Here is a 17,756-nt window from a genome sequence, read left to right as displayed (position 1 = left end):
GCAGCATATTTTGGGACCTGACTTTCGAATGACAAACAGCTCATTCCCTTGTTAAAGAGATTGACACGAAATACTTACCCATCTAAATAAAAGTTTGAATGTGTAGTTCAATCTTATATTCTTATTACATTTAATGTGGTGCAATATAAGTTTTATCTTAACCATTTTACTAACTGTAAAATTATAATAATGTGGTACGGAAACCCTGGCGACCAACGAATCAATTCACCTGTTTTCAAGAGGATGGATAGTAAGGTGGCTAATATACGAGAAAATAGAATATGTATCAGCCCTTTTCAATGTTATTTTAATGAATTTAATGTTTTTTTTTTATGACGTGTCGACCTTATTTTGATATTAACTTATGTTTAACCATTGTTTACTGCCTTGTCAGATGATGCAAGCCTCAGAGGGCGATACGAAGTATATATTTTACTGCAGAATATGTTATTAAGAATTTTTATTTTATGCTCCCCGGTGGTTTATAGAGATATATCAGTGAATTAAAACTGATAATTTCACTGTTTCAAACAGTGAAAATTATCAGTGAAAATTATCGATAATTTTCATTGTTTACCGTGAAATGACGTCATTTTCTTGACGAAATGACGTCATTTTCCCCGCGAAGTTCTTTAGTTAAACTCTTTAACAATGTATTTAAACGGTGAAAAAAAGCATAAAATGAAAAGAAAATTTGTTGGATTCGGTGGAATATCGATTTTAATTCACTCGTAATTATAGAAAATCACTCGAATCCAACAAATATCCTCTATATAAATAGAGGAGGACTGAGATACTATTTTCCATACATGAACCACACAAGTTTTAATGTAGAATATGCCAGAAAGAATCATTCAATCGAGGCGGACTAAAGCAGCAGATAAAACATATGAACCGAACAGAAACAAGTACAGCTGATGTGTGTAGTGTTTTTATAAAGTTTTCATAGACAACTCTGACATATGATTGTTACAAGAGCTACTTAATTTAACTTTTCGTTTCGGATATTTCATGACGCTGGTTTCTTACTTTTTTATTTTAAAATAAATAATTTTCTGTGTTAAGTCATTTATTCGCACGCTGTTACTACATTCATTTTTAGTTTACTCAGCGCTTAAATTCGTTATGCATGAAACATATCTAAATTACTTGCGATAAGCAGGCGATGTTAGGAACAATCCAGTAGTAAACAGTCCTAAATAATATGTATTCACATTAGTATCCAAGAGAAATAAAATGCATGTATGTATTCATCACTTTGTTTGAAATCACATCGTGTATTACACGTGCAAAAATATTTATATCCACTACACGTTTACTTTTTGCGATTATGATATATTCACCACCTACAGAAATTGTTTAAAAGTAGGTCGGCCAAAATGTGTCACATCAAAGTTACATACATATATCGGTATTGCTGTGAAAAAACAATGAGTTAAATGTCATTGTATTCAATAAAAAGTTTATACTAGTATTTAAGTTTGCAATAAAAAAACTATCCACCGATATGCATCGTTTAAGCTCGCTTCAGGTACTTCAAATTGCTTCAGGCATTCCAAATCGTAACAATGGTAGTATTTTTCTCTCATCAACATTGTAATAGTATCGAACCAGCTTTATAAAAAAAAATCATAAACTTATAATGCACGTTCATGCATATGTTATTGCTTTGCGTGTTTAACATGCGTGGTATTTATACGTTATCCTTATTTGTTTAATGGGTGGGTTTTCGTGTACCTTTCGCTTTTTAGAACATAACACTTTTAGTAACACTTTCTTCTTTAATCTAGGCATCATAAACGTCTATAACTGGCGTATTGTCACCTAAAAAGCAAGCACAGTATTCCGTTTTGTAAGCGAAGTATTCCGTGTTAGGCATAGCAAAACGTAAGAGTGTACATATGTGTTAAAACAAGAGATTGCCAAGCAATATGGTCCCCTACCGGTGAAACTCCACCATTGTCAGTAAAAAATAAAAAATAAAATAAAATTTAATATATTTGCTGCCATAGCAACCAGAGTTTTTGACGTAGGAACACAATGAAATGACGTGCATAATCTCCATATTGCCATCTATCCATGTTTCAAGTTTCATGAAAAAATATTAAGAACTTTTAAAGTTATCGATGGATCCAGAAAAGTGTGACGGACGGACTGACAGACAGACAGACTGACAGACAGACTGACAGACAGACTGACAGACAGACATACAGACAGACATACAGACGGAGTACAAACCAAAAGTTATCGGAATAAAATGCATTTATAAAACGCGTCGAGAAAATTAAATAATTTTGATTTACGTTTTCTTTTACTATAAACATGCGCGAAGACGCTTATTTATAACAGAAAATGATATTCATACATCCAAGGTCTCGATGTTCAACTAATTAAACAACACATTTGTGGACGGTTTTCCTTCAATACCTTTTTATTCCGATGTCTACGATCTTTAATCAATAAACCGAGGGAAGCACATACACCGTAGAGCCGAAAGGGAGTATTCATTAAAAAATATATGAATATAAAGTGGCTTACCTGGCAAACAAACACGCTACACTTTGGCGAAAATCACAATAACGACGCCATTTGCAAGTCAGTTCAATCCAACAACACTTTAACTCAATCAGCTCCTGTATTCGTCCCATTCCCCCCTGTAGACACCACATGTATTTCAAAGCATTTGTGAACAATTTAAAGCCAGAGTTTGAATCTGGGCAACGTGCGTAACAACTATGTCACTAAGTCAAATGTTATTGAAACTTAGTTACCAACTTTAAGACCACGGGCATGACTCAATCTCCAGTCGCATGACGACCAGAATGATTATCTTGACACTATCTAAAACGAGCTCGAATGTTGGTGACGTGCGTCAGAAAGACAGCTAAAAAGGTCAAAGGATTAGAAAAAACGTGTTATAACTGTAGATGCAACATTTTAAATCTTGTGTTTATGTTGACAATATCTAGGCCAAGTTAAAAACCGGATCATGGGCTACCAGAGATGGGTCACCAAGTAAAACCGTATCAAATATGATGCTAGTGTCTTATATTTCTAATGGTTAGGTAATACTATAATTGCCAATTTGAAGTGTTACAACACATACTAACACAGCGTTGCTGATGATGGTGTTTTTCTGCATCAATTATGGCTAGTAATTAATGCCCTTTAGAAAAGTAATATCGACCAACTTCTTGAAATAATGGTGGTTTTAGTGTTTTTAATTGTCATGGCTTGTTAATTTCCCGTTAAAAGTGTATATACAGCCAATGTTTTGACTAAAACAATCAGGTGTTGGTATTGTTCTATATTTACCCTTGATATATTATCATAGTTGTCTCTGAGATTTATAAAAAGCTCATTGTTTTAAGTTTTTTAAAGTTGCCCTGATGATGTCTTATAATTCGAGAATCAGATAGTATTTAATTATTTATTACACCCGATCATCGAAATTTAATAATATTAAGAAAAACCTCAAATTGGTACCGGAATAAGATGATACAATGAACGAATAAAACACGGATTTAATTTTTGCCCTTTATTCGAGATTTTTAGTTATCACAATAAATATATTTATAAAAATGAATCTTTAATGCCCGGGCAAAAGGCAATCTTGTTTTAAGTCCCCGTTCATAGCTATTAATATGAGCAGAATCGTAAGAAAACGTGTTCTTATTGTGGATATCACTGAAAATCCGGTTGAAATCTGTTGAAAACAAACAATATATCGATTTTTATTTTGGGGTCGAGTACGGTAAAGTACAAAAACGACCAAATTAATATTCATGATTCGACACGTTGTTCTACAATCTCCACGCAGAGTTGTTGTTCCTTGCTCTCACATACACCTCTGCGTAAGGCTTAGCATGCCATTTTGTCTGCCAAATAGGTAAAACCGAACACACGCATTTAATGTATATTTGAGTGGATATTTAAGATCGCATGCATTAAATTAAGAAATATGATTTTTAAATTTACGATAAATCGTGCAAAAACTTGTGAGTTTTAATGCAACTCTTTGGAACTGTTGGTTTCTTAACATCAAAAAACATATGAATTTTATAATAATTAATTAATTAAGACTGATATAAGATATCATGGTATGAGATGGTTTTCTTTTTAGCAGTGAATGCAATGTAACCGTCGTGCAAGAGATTGTTTAGTATACTGTTACCTCAATGATGAACGCTTGGAATAATCATGACATAAATGAGACGCTTTCATATCATTATTAGTAGTCCGTTCTGAGCCCAACACAGAGGTGAATGTACAATCTCCACGCAGAGTTGTCGTTCCTTGCTATCACATACAACTCTGCGTAAGGCTCAGCACGCCATTTTGTCTACCAAATAGCTAAAACCGAACAAACGCATTCAATGTATATTTGATTGGATATTTAAGATCGCATGCATTAAATTAAGAAATATGACTTTAAAATGTACGATAATTCGTGCAAAAACTTGCGAGTTTTAATGCAACTCTTTGGGACTATTTTATCACCCATTTACGCAGATGGAATCATTCCATGCACTTCACAAATGTAAACAATTGAACATACTTTTTTATTGAGTGACGTTAGGAATTGCTTCGACGTGTGTATGTATGTTGGTTTCTCAACATAAAAAAACATATCAATTTTATATAATAATGAATTAAGACTGATAAAAGATATCATGGTATGAGATGGTTTTCTTTAATGCAGTTAATGCAATGTAACCGTCGTGCAAGAGATTGTTTAGTATACTGTAACCTCAATGATGAATGCTTGGAATGATCATGACATGAATGAGACGCTTTCCTAACAATAGTCCGTTCTGTGCCCAACACAGAGGTGAATGTAATGTGACCGTCGTGCAAGAGATTGGTGAATGTAATGTAACCGTCGTGCAAGAGATTGGTTGTTCTAACCTAAACAAACCAAATTGCGGATACGGGCGAATTTAGCGGCGAGGAGGTAAGAACAAATGCAAATACATCTGTTACAGACGGAAAACTGATTTGGAACGCTACGTTTGTTCTAATTTCTATGTATGTATCTTCCATATGAAAATAATGTTTAGCGAAGCTAAATATAGATAAAATTTGCATAACCCGCGACGCTGCAATGATTTTCGCCTATTGCATGTATTTATGATCATTTAAATATATTATTTTATCGATTCAAAACCGATTTTGACCAGGTTTTCGATGTCAACCACGATAAAAATATATTTCAATGAATTTATGTAAAGCTTATTTCTCGCTATACGATTGATATGCAAAACAACGATCTATTCCGCGAACTAGGACTGTAAGACAATGTTGAGTTTGCATAGCGCATGCGTAAAAACTCCTGTTTTCCATTTAACACCTCGCGCTTAAAACTGCCCGACTCACTGAATAACATAGTGCACTCATCATCTGTTTATGGTCATGTTATGTAAGTGTTCAATACCTAAACGACATTACTGTAATGTTCTTATTTTGAATATAGAACATAAATCCACATTCATATTACATGTTTTTTCCTTACACATTTTAATAATCTTCCTAACAGACAAATATTTCATTTGGCTACATATTTGTAAAAAAACACAATACATGTATATATTTCCACAATATAAATACGAAAAACAAACAATAAAAACATGATTTTACAATATAAATATAATTTTATAGAACACATACATATATACATATATTTAAAGGAACTGTTTGATTTCTAAACGTTTACGCGCAATAATGGAGTTTCACAACAGGTTTTTTATTCTACACTTAATCATTGTTGCATGGTGTCCATTGAACCATACTTTTTTCAACTACTTGGCCATATTTGTTCACAGGCGCTGGCATCACAACCTTTTTACCCTTGCATGTATATTCGGGTAAGAATATTTCATCGAAATCGTCACCCCGCGTTTTTGTATACGATGAAATTGGTGGCTCACAGAGGTTTGACAACCAACATATTTTGGCATACTCTCTAACGAATATATGGGATGCTAAATAAGCCTTGAGCCATTGTAGTGAGTCGAGTTGACTTCTGCACGTAATGCCTGCATATAAAAATATAAGCTAGGCTTTTGGAGTTTTTTAAACTCATTTTCATGGATTGGTGGGTTGGGAAAGAGGTGTAGGAAAAGCAATGATATCGAAAGTGTGTAGCATCGCGCCGAAATGCGACGCTCAATCGACTGTCAGTGTGGCGACAGCAAAATATTACCGTCGCGATCAAACGGTCGCATAGTCCGAAAGAAATAGCAAACCATTATCGTCACCGTGTCGGGGTACTGATTAATCCGTACATGTTTCTCAATAAATATTTAATTTATAAATGTTCAGAAGTCATTAGACGAACCAGTGCTATTTAGTTCATATATTCCGTTTCAAATAGTCACGTCGTTTAAGGATGCTTAAGTAATTAGTGTAGCATCGAATACTCGTACCGGTTATCTCCGATGGGCGAATTCACTTACGGTTCGGTCTTATTAAAAATATTATATTTGGAAATCGGTTTCAACCAAGTACACTTTACAATTCTTTATTAGGAAATTGTGACAGACTGTGCAACTCTTGGCGATGCAAAGCAAATAAAATGACATGCTTTTAAATTAGATGACATTTTTGAAAATATATAAAAGATTTAGCAAGAAAATTGTGTGTTGCCGCTGGGTAGAAAATTCATATCCAGCATATAAAAATAATACTATTAACGTTGGCCTTAGTTTCAAACAAACATAGATAATACGACCGTAATCACATGCACACATGACGATAAATAAGGATTGGAGAAGTCTGTATTGAAGTGTACACCGTATCACATATTTTTGTTGTATTGTGTTGTTACAACTATACACACATACATATCCCGTGCAAATAATTTTTTTAAGTACTATCGTGAACGATGCATCTGCGAGAGATTCTGTTCGCCATTCTCGGTGTACATATCACTGGGATTCATTCGGACAGCGTATTGGACGAAATATGGCATGAATGGATGCGACTGAACGGGAAAACGTACCCAGGTCGCGTTAGCGAAATAAAGCATAAGCAAACGTGGGAGCGTAATTACTTGCGTGTTCTAGAACACAATACGGAAAAGGATTCATTATTCCGGATGGAACTGAATTTCCTAGCGGATGAGGTATGTGACGATGAATTCCTTAATCTGATATTTTGTTCGTTTTGCGCCATAAGACGTAAGTTTTTTGTAAATCTTCTAGATCATTTGTTAAACTATAGTGTTGCTTCTTGACAAGTAAACGTTTTGTTGCGTTAAACAATTGATGGTCGGCATACGAGATGAAGTAAACATGTAACCAGGAACCCGCCATATACACTGTACGCATCTCACATATACACATCAAACAAACAATAATATTATTTATACCAAAAACATGTTTACATCTTCCTGCAATCCATTAATCATTTGTTTATCGGTGTTCGTACAATACAGACAATGCGCATATTTCATTATATATTTTTAACATATTATAACTTGTAACTTTAAAAATGTATTTGAATGTTCGCATGCATGAATATACTTTGTTGAAACACTTGCAGACCTTTGAACGCACCCCAATGGCCTCTGCAAAGTTGACTAAAGACACACTAAGGTTTCAGCCTGAGAGCGATTTAATAGTTTCTTTCAACGATATACTGCTTCCCGATTCCTGGGACTGGAGAACTAAAAAGGCCGTGACCCACGTAGAGAATCAGGGGCAATTGGGTGACTCACAAGCATTTGCGGCGAAAGGTAAGTCATCAAAACTGAACTTTGGTCGCCTGGGTCCAGCAAATGAACTGTAAATGTAAATAAATATAAGATTAAAAGCAACGCGTTTATCACACTTGAAACTTAAGAAAAAAAAACAAAGAAATTTATCTCGGAAGGACATGAGATTAATAATTATGAAATTTACATGAATAACTGTGACATTGATATCAAGCTTTGCAAGCTCAGTTGAACATAAATGTTTAACTCAACTGAGCACAATTCGTTATCGTAAACTATATTTGCCGCTGGGTCTGTATGATGTTATTCCATTAAAAATTATCATGATTATGGATATTTTTATTCTGATTGTGTTCCTTTGTATTTGTATTTTTTTAACTGTTCCTGATGCATGATCGCTTATATATTTTTTGGTATAATATTTGCGTTTCTTCACAAAATAAAGTTTCATCATTACGGACTTAAGTTTCTTCACTGAATGTGCTAAGAGTTGAACTCGCAAAATGCATATACACAAATTGTTACCTGGTAACTGTCATGCCTCGCTTTTATTATAAATCTTTTATTCACTTCGCAGAATGCGTTGAAAGCTTTAACTTTATCAAAACCACGGACCTGCTTCTAGCAAGTGCCGCTGAGATGCATGACTGCTGCACAGCCACAGGGTTCGCTACTGAGACTGTATTTGATTGCGTCCACAATATTGGCGGTCTGTGTGAAGATTACTACTATCCATCGACTTATGGACAATGTCGCAACAACTCGTGTACACCTCTGGCCAAGGTAGTACCCTTGAAGGACTTTACTGAAATCGTGTGTACAGTATGGAAACTGAAAAATCATTAATATTTTATTAAACTTTTAAACGAAAGCGTACATTATAACAATGGCTACTCTGGTTTGATCATACTTTATACGATTTTGTATATGTGTTAAATTGTAATATATTGATAAAATATGTTACAATAACACAAAATAGGCAAGAAAAATTATTCATTGAAGACGAATTTCATAAAAATTAGCGCCCGAGCCGATTGTGACGAAGATATTTCGTACATATTTTCCTACAATAACCAAAGCATTCGTCTTTTTAGTTAGTGTTCTTGTTTCGTATGAATAGATATCGTTGCATGAATTTAAAATGAACCGTTAAACTAAATTTAGATTCACATCGTACATGCATTAAATACATGCTGGCGAAATCGACTATACAGCCTTTTCCGATTTCAGAATTAAATATCTTGCTTATTTCGCATTTTTCGACACACGTTCTTCTTAACTTTTATTTTTAATTTATATTGAAATATATGTTTAATAAGATTTTTACACATTTTATATATATTAATTAATATTTGACAAAATCGTATAATCTCGCTTTAAATACCTTCTAATATAACATTAATTTCTTCGCATTCCGTATTCATTCAACAATTATGAAGTAAATTAAACTCGACAAGTAGTGCATGTTTGAAGACTTCTTCAAATGACTTACGTCAATATTGGAATTGTGCTCATGTCAACAGTTTGCAGCGCTGGCGGTCTATAGTATGTTAAGTTCTGAATATTTCAGAATTTTCTTCGAATTGAGAAACTGTCACAAGCTTTCAGTGTTTTTTAACTTATAATTATAGTCATTTAGTAAAAATGTAACTTCAAACAGTTCGTTGCTGCAGGTGTCTGGAGGACAAAGGTTACCAACAGGCGATGAGGAAGCAATGAAATCGGCCGTGTACATCACGCCTGTGCTATCGCTTGTTGACGCTAGCCAAGTGTCGTTCCAACTGTACCAGGAGGGCATATACAGTGACCCACAGTGCTCCAACTCAACCGTGAATCATGCATTGCAGGTAGTGGGGTACGGGTCACTTAACGGTATGGACTACTGGATCTGCCGGAACAGCTGGGGTAAAAATATTAGTTTCGCCTATTCTTTGATGCTGTTTAGTTAATTAATTTTGTATACTATTCAATCGTAAATTACTTAATATCGTGTTGTTGTTACGATTTCGAATATTGGAATTAAGAGATCAAAAGGTTAAAGATAAAATTGCGATAAATTACTTAATGATAATAATGCAGTGATCAGTGACTTATTATTGTTAAATTTAAATAGTCATAACAAAAAGGTATCTCATTTTTTGTAATTGAAATTATTTTTCATGTAACACTTTTATTCTAGGTACTGGTTGGGGTATGAATGGGTACATCAACATTGCTCGTAACCGGGGAAACATGTGCGGCATAGCGTCGTTTTCGAGCTACCCATATTAAATGACAATCTTATAAAATCTTGAAAGAATTGACTGCTGTCTTTTACGAAAGATTTGAGCAATCATTTAGCAGTTGATCATTGATCACCAGTGAAAATTTCTAGACAAGATGGTCGGTTAATACATTATTCCTAAAAGTGTCGAATCCATTTTATGTCGTTATGCTTAACGTGTGCACCACTTTGTTTTAGAACCAATATCGTGATTTGTTTTTGACCAAATTATCGTAGTTTAACGCACATACTAAGAAACATATCGGGTTGGCAAAAGAACGAAACCAGGGGAAATTTTTAAAGTTCATTACATGTTTAAATTGTAAATTTGTATTGTTATGTTTTCACAATACTAGTATACGCAATGTCTAAATAGATGAATTGACTATGAATTGTTAGCTTAGATATTAGAAGCTGTTGCCAGATACATATGAAAGTTCTTATCTTAAACTTAATACCAACTTAAGATATCAATTAATATGACTACTGGTAAGATTATAATGTGTATACTATCTAAGATAGAGTCTTGGATAGATTTTCAAGTGGTTCAAAGTTGTGAAGCCTTATCATGTTTTAAATGAGCATTGCTGTTGTTTGCTTTTTGTTTTCTTGTAACTTGAAACTCGGCATTAAATAACTTCGCTGTTTATTATGTCCCCCACTATAGTAGTGGGGGACATATTGTTTTTGCCCTGTCTGTTGGAATGTTGGTCTGTTGGTTTGTTTGCGCCAACTTTAACATTTTGCAATAACTTTTGCTATATTAAAGATAGCAACTTCATATTTGGCATGCATGTGTATCTCATGAAGCTGCACATTTTGAGTGGTGAAAGGTCAAGGTCAAGGTCATCCTTCAAGGTCAGAGGTCAAATATATGTGGCCGAAATCGCTCATTTTATGAATACTTTTGCAATATTGAAGATAGCAACTTGATATTTGGCATGCATGTGTATCTCATGGAGCTGCACATTTTGAGTGGTGAAAGGTCAAGGTCATCCTTCAAGGTCAGAGGTCGAATATATGTGGCCGAAATCGCTTATTTTGTAAATACTTTTGCAATATTGAAGATAGCAACTTGATATTTGGCATGCATGGGCATCTCATGGAGCTGCACATTTTGATTGGTGAAAGGTCAAGGTCATCCTTCAAGGTCAGAGGTCAAATATATGTGGCCCAAATCGCTTATTTTATGTATACTTTTGCAATATTGAAGATAGCAACTTGATATTTGGCATGCATGTGTATCTCATGGAGCTGCACATTTTGAGTGGTGAAAGGTCAAGGTCAAGGTCATCCTTCACAAGGTCAAGGTCATCCTTCAAGGTCAAACATCATATAGGGGGACATTGTGTTTCACAAACACATCTTGTTTTTGGAATTGTGTTGGTCTCATGCACATGCACGAATAAAGAAAAAGACAGGTTCACAATTTGAGTCTTGAAAATCGATTACAAGGGTATTATAGAATCTGTTGAAATTCTCTTAACCGTATAACTAGGAGAAATATGTATACAAATATTATCATATTGCTGAATAAGCACAGTGCGCGTTTTTCATGGAAATTTTGAAGTAAAGGCATGAAGCACTACGTAACTGTAAAAGGTTTATTTAAGAAAATTACTTTTCAGAGTCAAACAACTGTAAAACTGACTTCTAAAAGACCGATCATGCTTCTATGTCTTGATGTTTTAATTTTTGTTGGCTTCGAGCTCACCTGAGCTCGGAATATTCATGAAGAGCTATATTGATTAACCTTAGTTCGGTTTCCAAAATTGTGAAGTGCATCGTGCTACTTCAACTTTTAACTGATAACTATTCAGAGGCAACTTTCATCCAATTTAAATGACACTTGTTCAGATTATTTATATTGACAATATAAAACAGGTTGGGTTTGCATCTGTGTCACTTGCATCAAAACATTGGTCTCAATGTCAAATCTATTAAAAAAAAACAACACATTGTTATCACTATAGAAGCCACATTAGTGACTCAGACTTGATAATACTTGGTGTTAAACCAATACAAATACTAGGTCATCGAGTCCAATCTTAGAAAAACCTTGTTACCACGTTCGAGGCACTATTCATGACTCAATCTCTATTAAAGTTGCACAGCATGTTTATTTCAACAATATATAGGCCATAGTCTAATCTGGGTCACAGTCATCATAAAACTATGTAACCAGGTCAAATATTTGTAAATCCTTGTTACCACTCAAGAAGCATTATGCATGACTCAATCTAAGTGCAACATGGTCAATATCTTTGTCAAGTGTGAAGCGGGTCATGCGTAATAAAAAAACTAATTAAGCAGGTGAAGACATCTTAAAAAACGTTCAACCACACGGGAGGCGACATTTTTCGTTCAACCTTTATGAAAATTTGCCAAAATGTTTATCTTGACAATATCTAGGCCAAGGTAGATTCAAAGACACATGTCGGCAAATATTAGGTCACCAGGTCAAATCTTAGAAATATAAAGAAGTGAAACCCCAGCTGCTGGAGCAGTATTGAATTCTCATTAAAACAATTCTTAAAATAATAATAAAAACACAATACCGCCACCAGCCTCTGAAGGCTGAACATATAACAATATCGAAGATATGTACGGGGATACTTAGAAACCCATATTACCACAAGAAAAACCACATTTACGACTCACTCTTGATAACATGTGTTTAGAATATTTGTCTGTGCAACATCAAGACAATGTTCGAATATGGGTCAAGTGGGGTACATAACTAGTTCGCAAAGTCAGCTCTTTGACAGTGGGTGCAACTGAAAACAAGTGGGTGTTTCAAGGCCATGATGGCCTTCTTGTTTTCTTCAACCACTTGTGCCTTATTTGTACATGACAGTTTGTTTTAAAATATGTAAGCAATTTGGATTCTCATTAAGTGAACACCATATAAGAAGCTTTACGCAAATGTAATGTAGTGAAGCAGTTATCTGCTTTATTTAATAGATATGTTTGTGTGTTAGAATTTTGTTTTTGATAAATTCCATGCACTTTCGTGTATCCTTCAGCATTGCAATGTGAGCGGAAGCTTCTTTGTATAACCTGATATCTAAGGACAAACTAATAACGTTAAAAAAGAATGATCCATGCGAGAACTTTGAATGAACAAAACCGTATTTTAAAAAGTATCTTTAAACGTTTTAAGCAGAAATGAACATTCCTAACCACTTACCTTGAATTGTGACATAGACATTTGACCTAAGAGCATAAGACTTGTAGACGGCAAATCTTACTCAATCATGGGTATAATATTGTACACACATATAAGATTCCTCCTAGGCATTAACAGCCACAGAACAGTACTTAGAATGTATGACATTTTATCTTTATTTATAACCTTGACGTGTCAGGAGTGATAATAATTATACTTGGAATGTTACCTGGCAATCGGGATTTATAATATAACGTGATTCACATGTTTCAAGATATATGGTAGATTTTTGTACTCATAGGCTTTTGGAATTTCATGAAAGGGTCACTTTTTGTACGCCCAATCAACACGCAATAATAATACTATATCCTGTTGATAATTGAATTGTCATAAATGTAACACAAACAAAGATAACATAACCACTATCACATGCCCAAATGACGATACACGATGATATGAGGAGTATTTATTGAAGTGTAAAAAGTAGAACCGGTACCGGTTCTATCGAACTGTATTTGTGATAACGTTAAATACATACATAGGACGTTAAAAAAGCTTTTATATTATTGTGAACGATGCATAGGCAAAGGATACTTTTCGCCATTCTCGGCATCCACATTACCGGAGCTCTTTCGGACAGCGAATTGGACGGGGCCTGGCAAAAATGGATGGGACTAAATGGGAAAACGTATCCTAATCGCGTGAGCGAATTTACGCATCGGCAAACATGGGAGCGTAATTACTGGCGTGTTCTAGAACACAATTCGCGACATAATTCAACTTTCAGGATGGAACTGAATTTTCTTGCGGATCAGGTATGTAATATGTGTATATTACGACGCTATAAACACTTTATCATGAACTCTTCATATACATCGTACGATTGTTACATATACATCGCATGAAAACATATCCAATTTATGTATACAAGAAATGTACCTCCTCCGGCAATACCGTTACTACTTTTTATATAGATATGTGCACACTACAGAAAATTCAACACACTACATTGTACATTTATAACAATAACATAATTCATAAATGTAAAGGTGTTTGAATGTTCACATAAATGAAAGTCGTTTGTTGAATTATTTCCAGACCTTTGAACGCGCATCAATTGCCTCTGCAAAGTTGACTGAAGACACACTAAGGTTTCAGCCCGAGAGCGATATAGCAGTATCTTTCAACGATATACTGCTTCCCGATTCCTGGGACTGGAGAACTAAAGGGGCCGTTACTCCAGTGAACGAACAGGGGCAATTCGGGGATTCACAGGCATATGCAGCAGGGGGTAATCCAAAAGAAAACAATGCAATTAAAATTCTATAAAGCAGCGCTTCTCTCTGTCTCTCCTCTTTCCTCCCTTCCCCTCTCCCCTCCCCTCTTATCCCATTCCTTCCAATCCCCTCCTCTCCCCTCTCCCCTCTCCTCTCCTCTCTCTCCTTTCCTCTCCTCTCTCTCTCCACTCCTCTCCTCTCTGTTTCTCTCTCTCTCTCTACTTCTCTATCTTCATGCTTCACTATTATTTAAATACATTTCGTTTGTTTTTTACTTCACAGAATGCGTTGAGAGCTTTAGCTTTATCAAAACCCGAGACCTGGTTGTAGGGAGTTCCGCTGAGATGCATGACTGTTGCACGGCCACCGGGTTCGCTACCAAGACAGTATTTGATTGCGTTCATAATATTGGCGGCCTTTGCACCGATAGGGACTATCCCTCGTCTTATGAACAATGTTATAACGACTCTTGTACCCCCGTTGCAAAGGTAACTCATCTTTTCATCATTATCAGAATATTAGGAGCATGTTTATAGTAAGCATTCTTCAAAGGACTTGCGTTTGTATTGTAAGCATATCGAAATGTGCATTAGACGCTTTTTTTCGATTTTATGGTTTGTTCTAGTTCTCAATGTTATACTATTTGGATTTCTTTATTTTCTGAATGAAATTAAGCTCTTAAATCAACAGTGTCGATTATAACTTATTAAAGTGATTCAGTAACATTGTAACTAGAAACACTTTATTCCGTCAGGTGTCCGGGGGACAAAAGTTACAAACAGGCGACGAGGAGGCAATGAAATCGGCCGTGTACCTTACGCCTGTGCTAGCTTTTGTGGACGGGAGTCTTACATCGTTCCAACTGTATAAGGAGGGCATATACAGCGACCCGTATTGCTCCAGCTCAACTGTTAATCATGCATTGCAGGTGGTGGGGTACGGGTCACTTAACGGCATGGACTACTGGATCTGCCGCAACAGCTGGGGTAATATATAATTTTTCTATGTTTTACTTTGTCTTCATCGGATTGCGATAATAACATAAATCTATCAACATAACAGGGGCAAACTATCTTGCTTCGATTGAGTGTATTGCACGGGATCTGTGGAAACATATTGAGTTGAATAAATGTCCTCTTTGTCTTGATTGCATTGCTGGTACCAGATCTATCGTAATAACTGGGTCGAAAGTATAGGTTCTCCGTGGTCTTGATATGATTGCGTAGTTTGAACTGGATCTATCGCAACAGAGGGGTTCAATAAACATCCGCCTTTGTCTTGAATTGATTGCGTTGATTGCGGTTGATCTATCGAAATGGCAGGGTCAAATATAATGGTCCTCTTTTGTCTTGATTTGATTGCATTGCATACTGAATCTTTCGGAACAACTGGTTTAAACTTTAGGTCCTACTGTGTACTACTTTGCCTTGATTTGATTAGTATGTGTCTACTGGATCCATCAAAACATATGTTGTATATTTTAAGTCTTAATTTGAATAGAGCTTACTGTTTAATTCCGTTTAAAATCAAACAAACCTTTGACCTTTACACGGAGTAGGCATGGTTTCGAATGTTCGATAATATTTGTGTGTGAATATCTTAGAAATCGATAATGATAACTATAATTGTATGTTATCTAAGAAATTATGGGCAAACTGCAAGCATTAAACCAAATATGCCCAACAAAAATGCTATTTATTTACATTAGTGTCGTTTTAGGTTTATATTGGGGTATGAACGGTTACATCACCATTGCTCGCAACAGACGGAACATGTGCGGGATAGCGTCGTTTTCGAGCTACCCTGTTTGAATAACGCGCTTTTACATTTAAGGAACGGTGTATTGCCTTTCGTGCGAAAACTTGTTACAATCATGGAACATTTGAATGGTGCATTTTTTATAAAATGATTTTTGTTTCATTTAAATTGTATGTGCATGTTTTTTTTATGCTTGTTTTATATAGAATGAGGAATGACTGTCTTAATAGTTGTTAGTTTTGTTGAATATAACATGCGGGTAGACTGTCTTATTATTTGTAAAACATGTTGAATGTATTATTTGTTGAATACAACGTGTGGTACGGATGACATTTTTTATTACATAACTTAATATGTATATGCGTCGTATTCATTTGTTTGACACAAAACGTTGTATTTTATTTGTATTTAACAAATATTTGACATAAAATGTTTCATTGACATAAAATAAAGACTTATGTTTTATATCAGAACGATACTATAGACAAAATAATAATTTTTCATCTATATAAACTTACAGTTCAGAATTCCACCGGCAATTATTGGTTATGATCGTATGTTTCTCTTAAGAGCTTGTACACGAGTGCTTATAAATTTAGGAATATTTAAGTGTGCGTGTGCTAACATTTATTTACAAATATGCTACCAGATGAATTCAGTCACATGACCGACATTTAATTGATAATACGAATGACTTTCACATTGTATTACAACTGAAAATTATTACAATTTCACGATACATATGAGACCAGTGTTTCCTGATTGCTTTTGCATTTGTCCATAATACGACTTGACGGAATCATTATGTGCAAGCATTGGGTTTATTTCTACGTCAACGTTTTCCTACCTTCTTTGACACATCTAATTGTGTATCGTTTTAAAAATAATTGCTAAACATAGGTTTCCATTTATACATTTTTTTCTCTCCAGAAATCGAAGGAAAGAGGATTAAATGTAAATACCCAGAGAAGCATATATCTACTGTTTGAACATCATTCAAATTTAACCACAAATTGCAGATGCATTGGAAAGGAAAAATCATGTAGCTGTCAGACAAATGATGACTAACAGACGATATTTGCTACTGGAAAACAATGTCACGCGTTGAAATATATGCATATCATATGAGCAATGTTAAGTACACTTGTTCAATTCGTGCTCAGTATGAGTTTTTGTGATTACTCCGTCCGGCGTCGTGTGGTTTGTGATTTAAGTCGTCGACTGTTGCATTAATCATAAGGTCTTTGTAAGAAATAAAGTGTTACCGCTCTAGAAGTCAAATGTATTACTTAATCTTGATAAAACTTTATCAGAATATTTTAATCTTGATCGCATCTAGACATATTTCGAATCTGGTCAGTGTGTGTCTTAAAGCTAGATCACCAGATTTATAACTATATTGTTTCCACTAAAGAAACCACATTTATGACTTTGTTATTAAACGGTTCAGAGTGTTCTTCTTGACAACTTATATGCCAAGCTCGAATCTGGGTCGCGTGCGACTTACATCTAAATCCTTAGATTTAATTTTACAAAAATCTTGTTACCACTTAAGAAGCTAAATTAATGTGAAAT

At 34.9% G+C, this 17,756-nt stretch overlaps 1 protein-coding gene across 7 annotated transcripts; it reads left to right on the top strand.

The window, feature by feature from the left end:
• The first annotated feature begins 6,727 nt into the window (after positions 1-6,727).
• On the top strand, positions 6,728-17,433 carry LOC127865030 (uncharacterized). Of its 7 annotated transcripts, none has more exons than XM_052404902.1 (6): positions 6,728-7,123; positions 7,543-7,735; positions 8,292-8,497; positions 9,388-9,561; positions 15,352-15,409; positions 17,112-17,424. In XM_052404902.1, the coding sequence occupies exons 1-6, from the start codon at positions 6,884-6,886 to the stop codon at positions 17,168-17,170; spliced, it is 930 nt and encodes a 309-aa protein (XP_052260862.1). In that variant the 5' UTR covers positions 6,728-6,883; the 3' UTR covers positions 17,171-17,424. The 7 variants fall into 7 exon arrangements, with proteins under 7 accessions (XP_052260862.1, XP_052260865.1, XP_052260863.1 ...); XM_052404900.1 differs by lacking the exon at positions 17,112-17,424 and adding an exon at positions 16,143-16,935 and having other exon boundaries at positions 6,729-7,123; XM_052404905.1 differs by lacking the exons at positions 15,352-15,409; positions 17,112-17,424 and adding an exon at positions 9,894-10,573 and having other exon boundaries at positions 7,603-7,735; positions 9,388-9,619.
• The last annotated feature ends 323 nt before the right edge of the window (positions 17,434-17,756 follow it).

The sequence above is a fragment of the Dreissena polymorpha genome, chromosome 1 (assembly GCF_020536995.1).
Source record: "Dreissena polymorpha isolate Duluth1 chromosome 1, UMN_Dpol_1.0, whole genome shotgun sequence".
In the NCBI taxonomy this organism is placed as follows: Eukaryota; Metazoa; Mollusca; class Bivalvia; order Myida; family Dreissenidae; genus Dreissena; species Dreissena polymorpha.
Note: the sequence above shows the minus strand (reverse complement) of the source record. Positions and strands in the feature narration are given on the sequence as shown.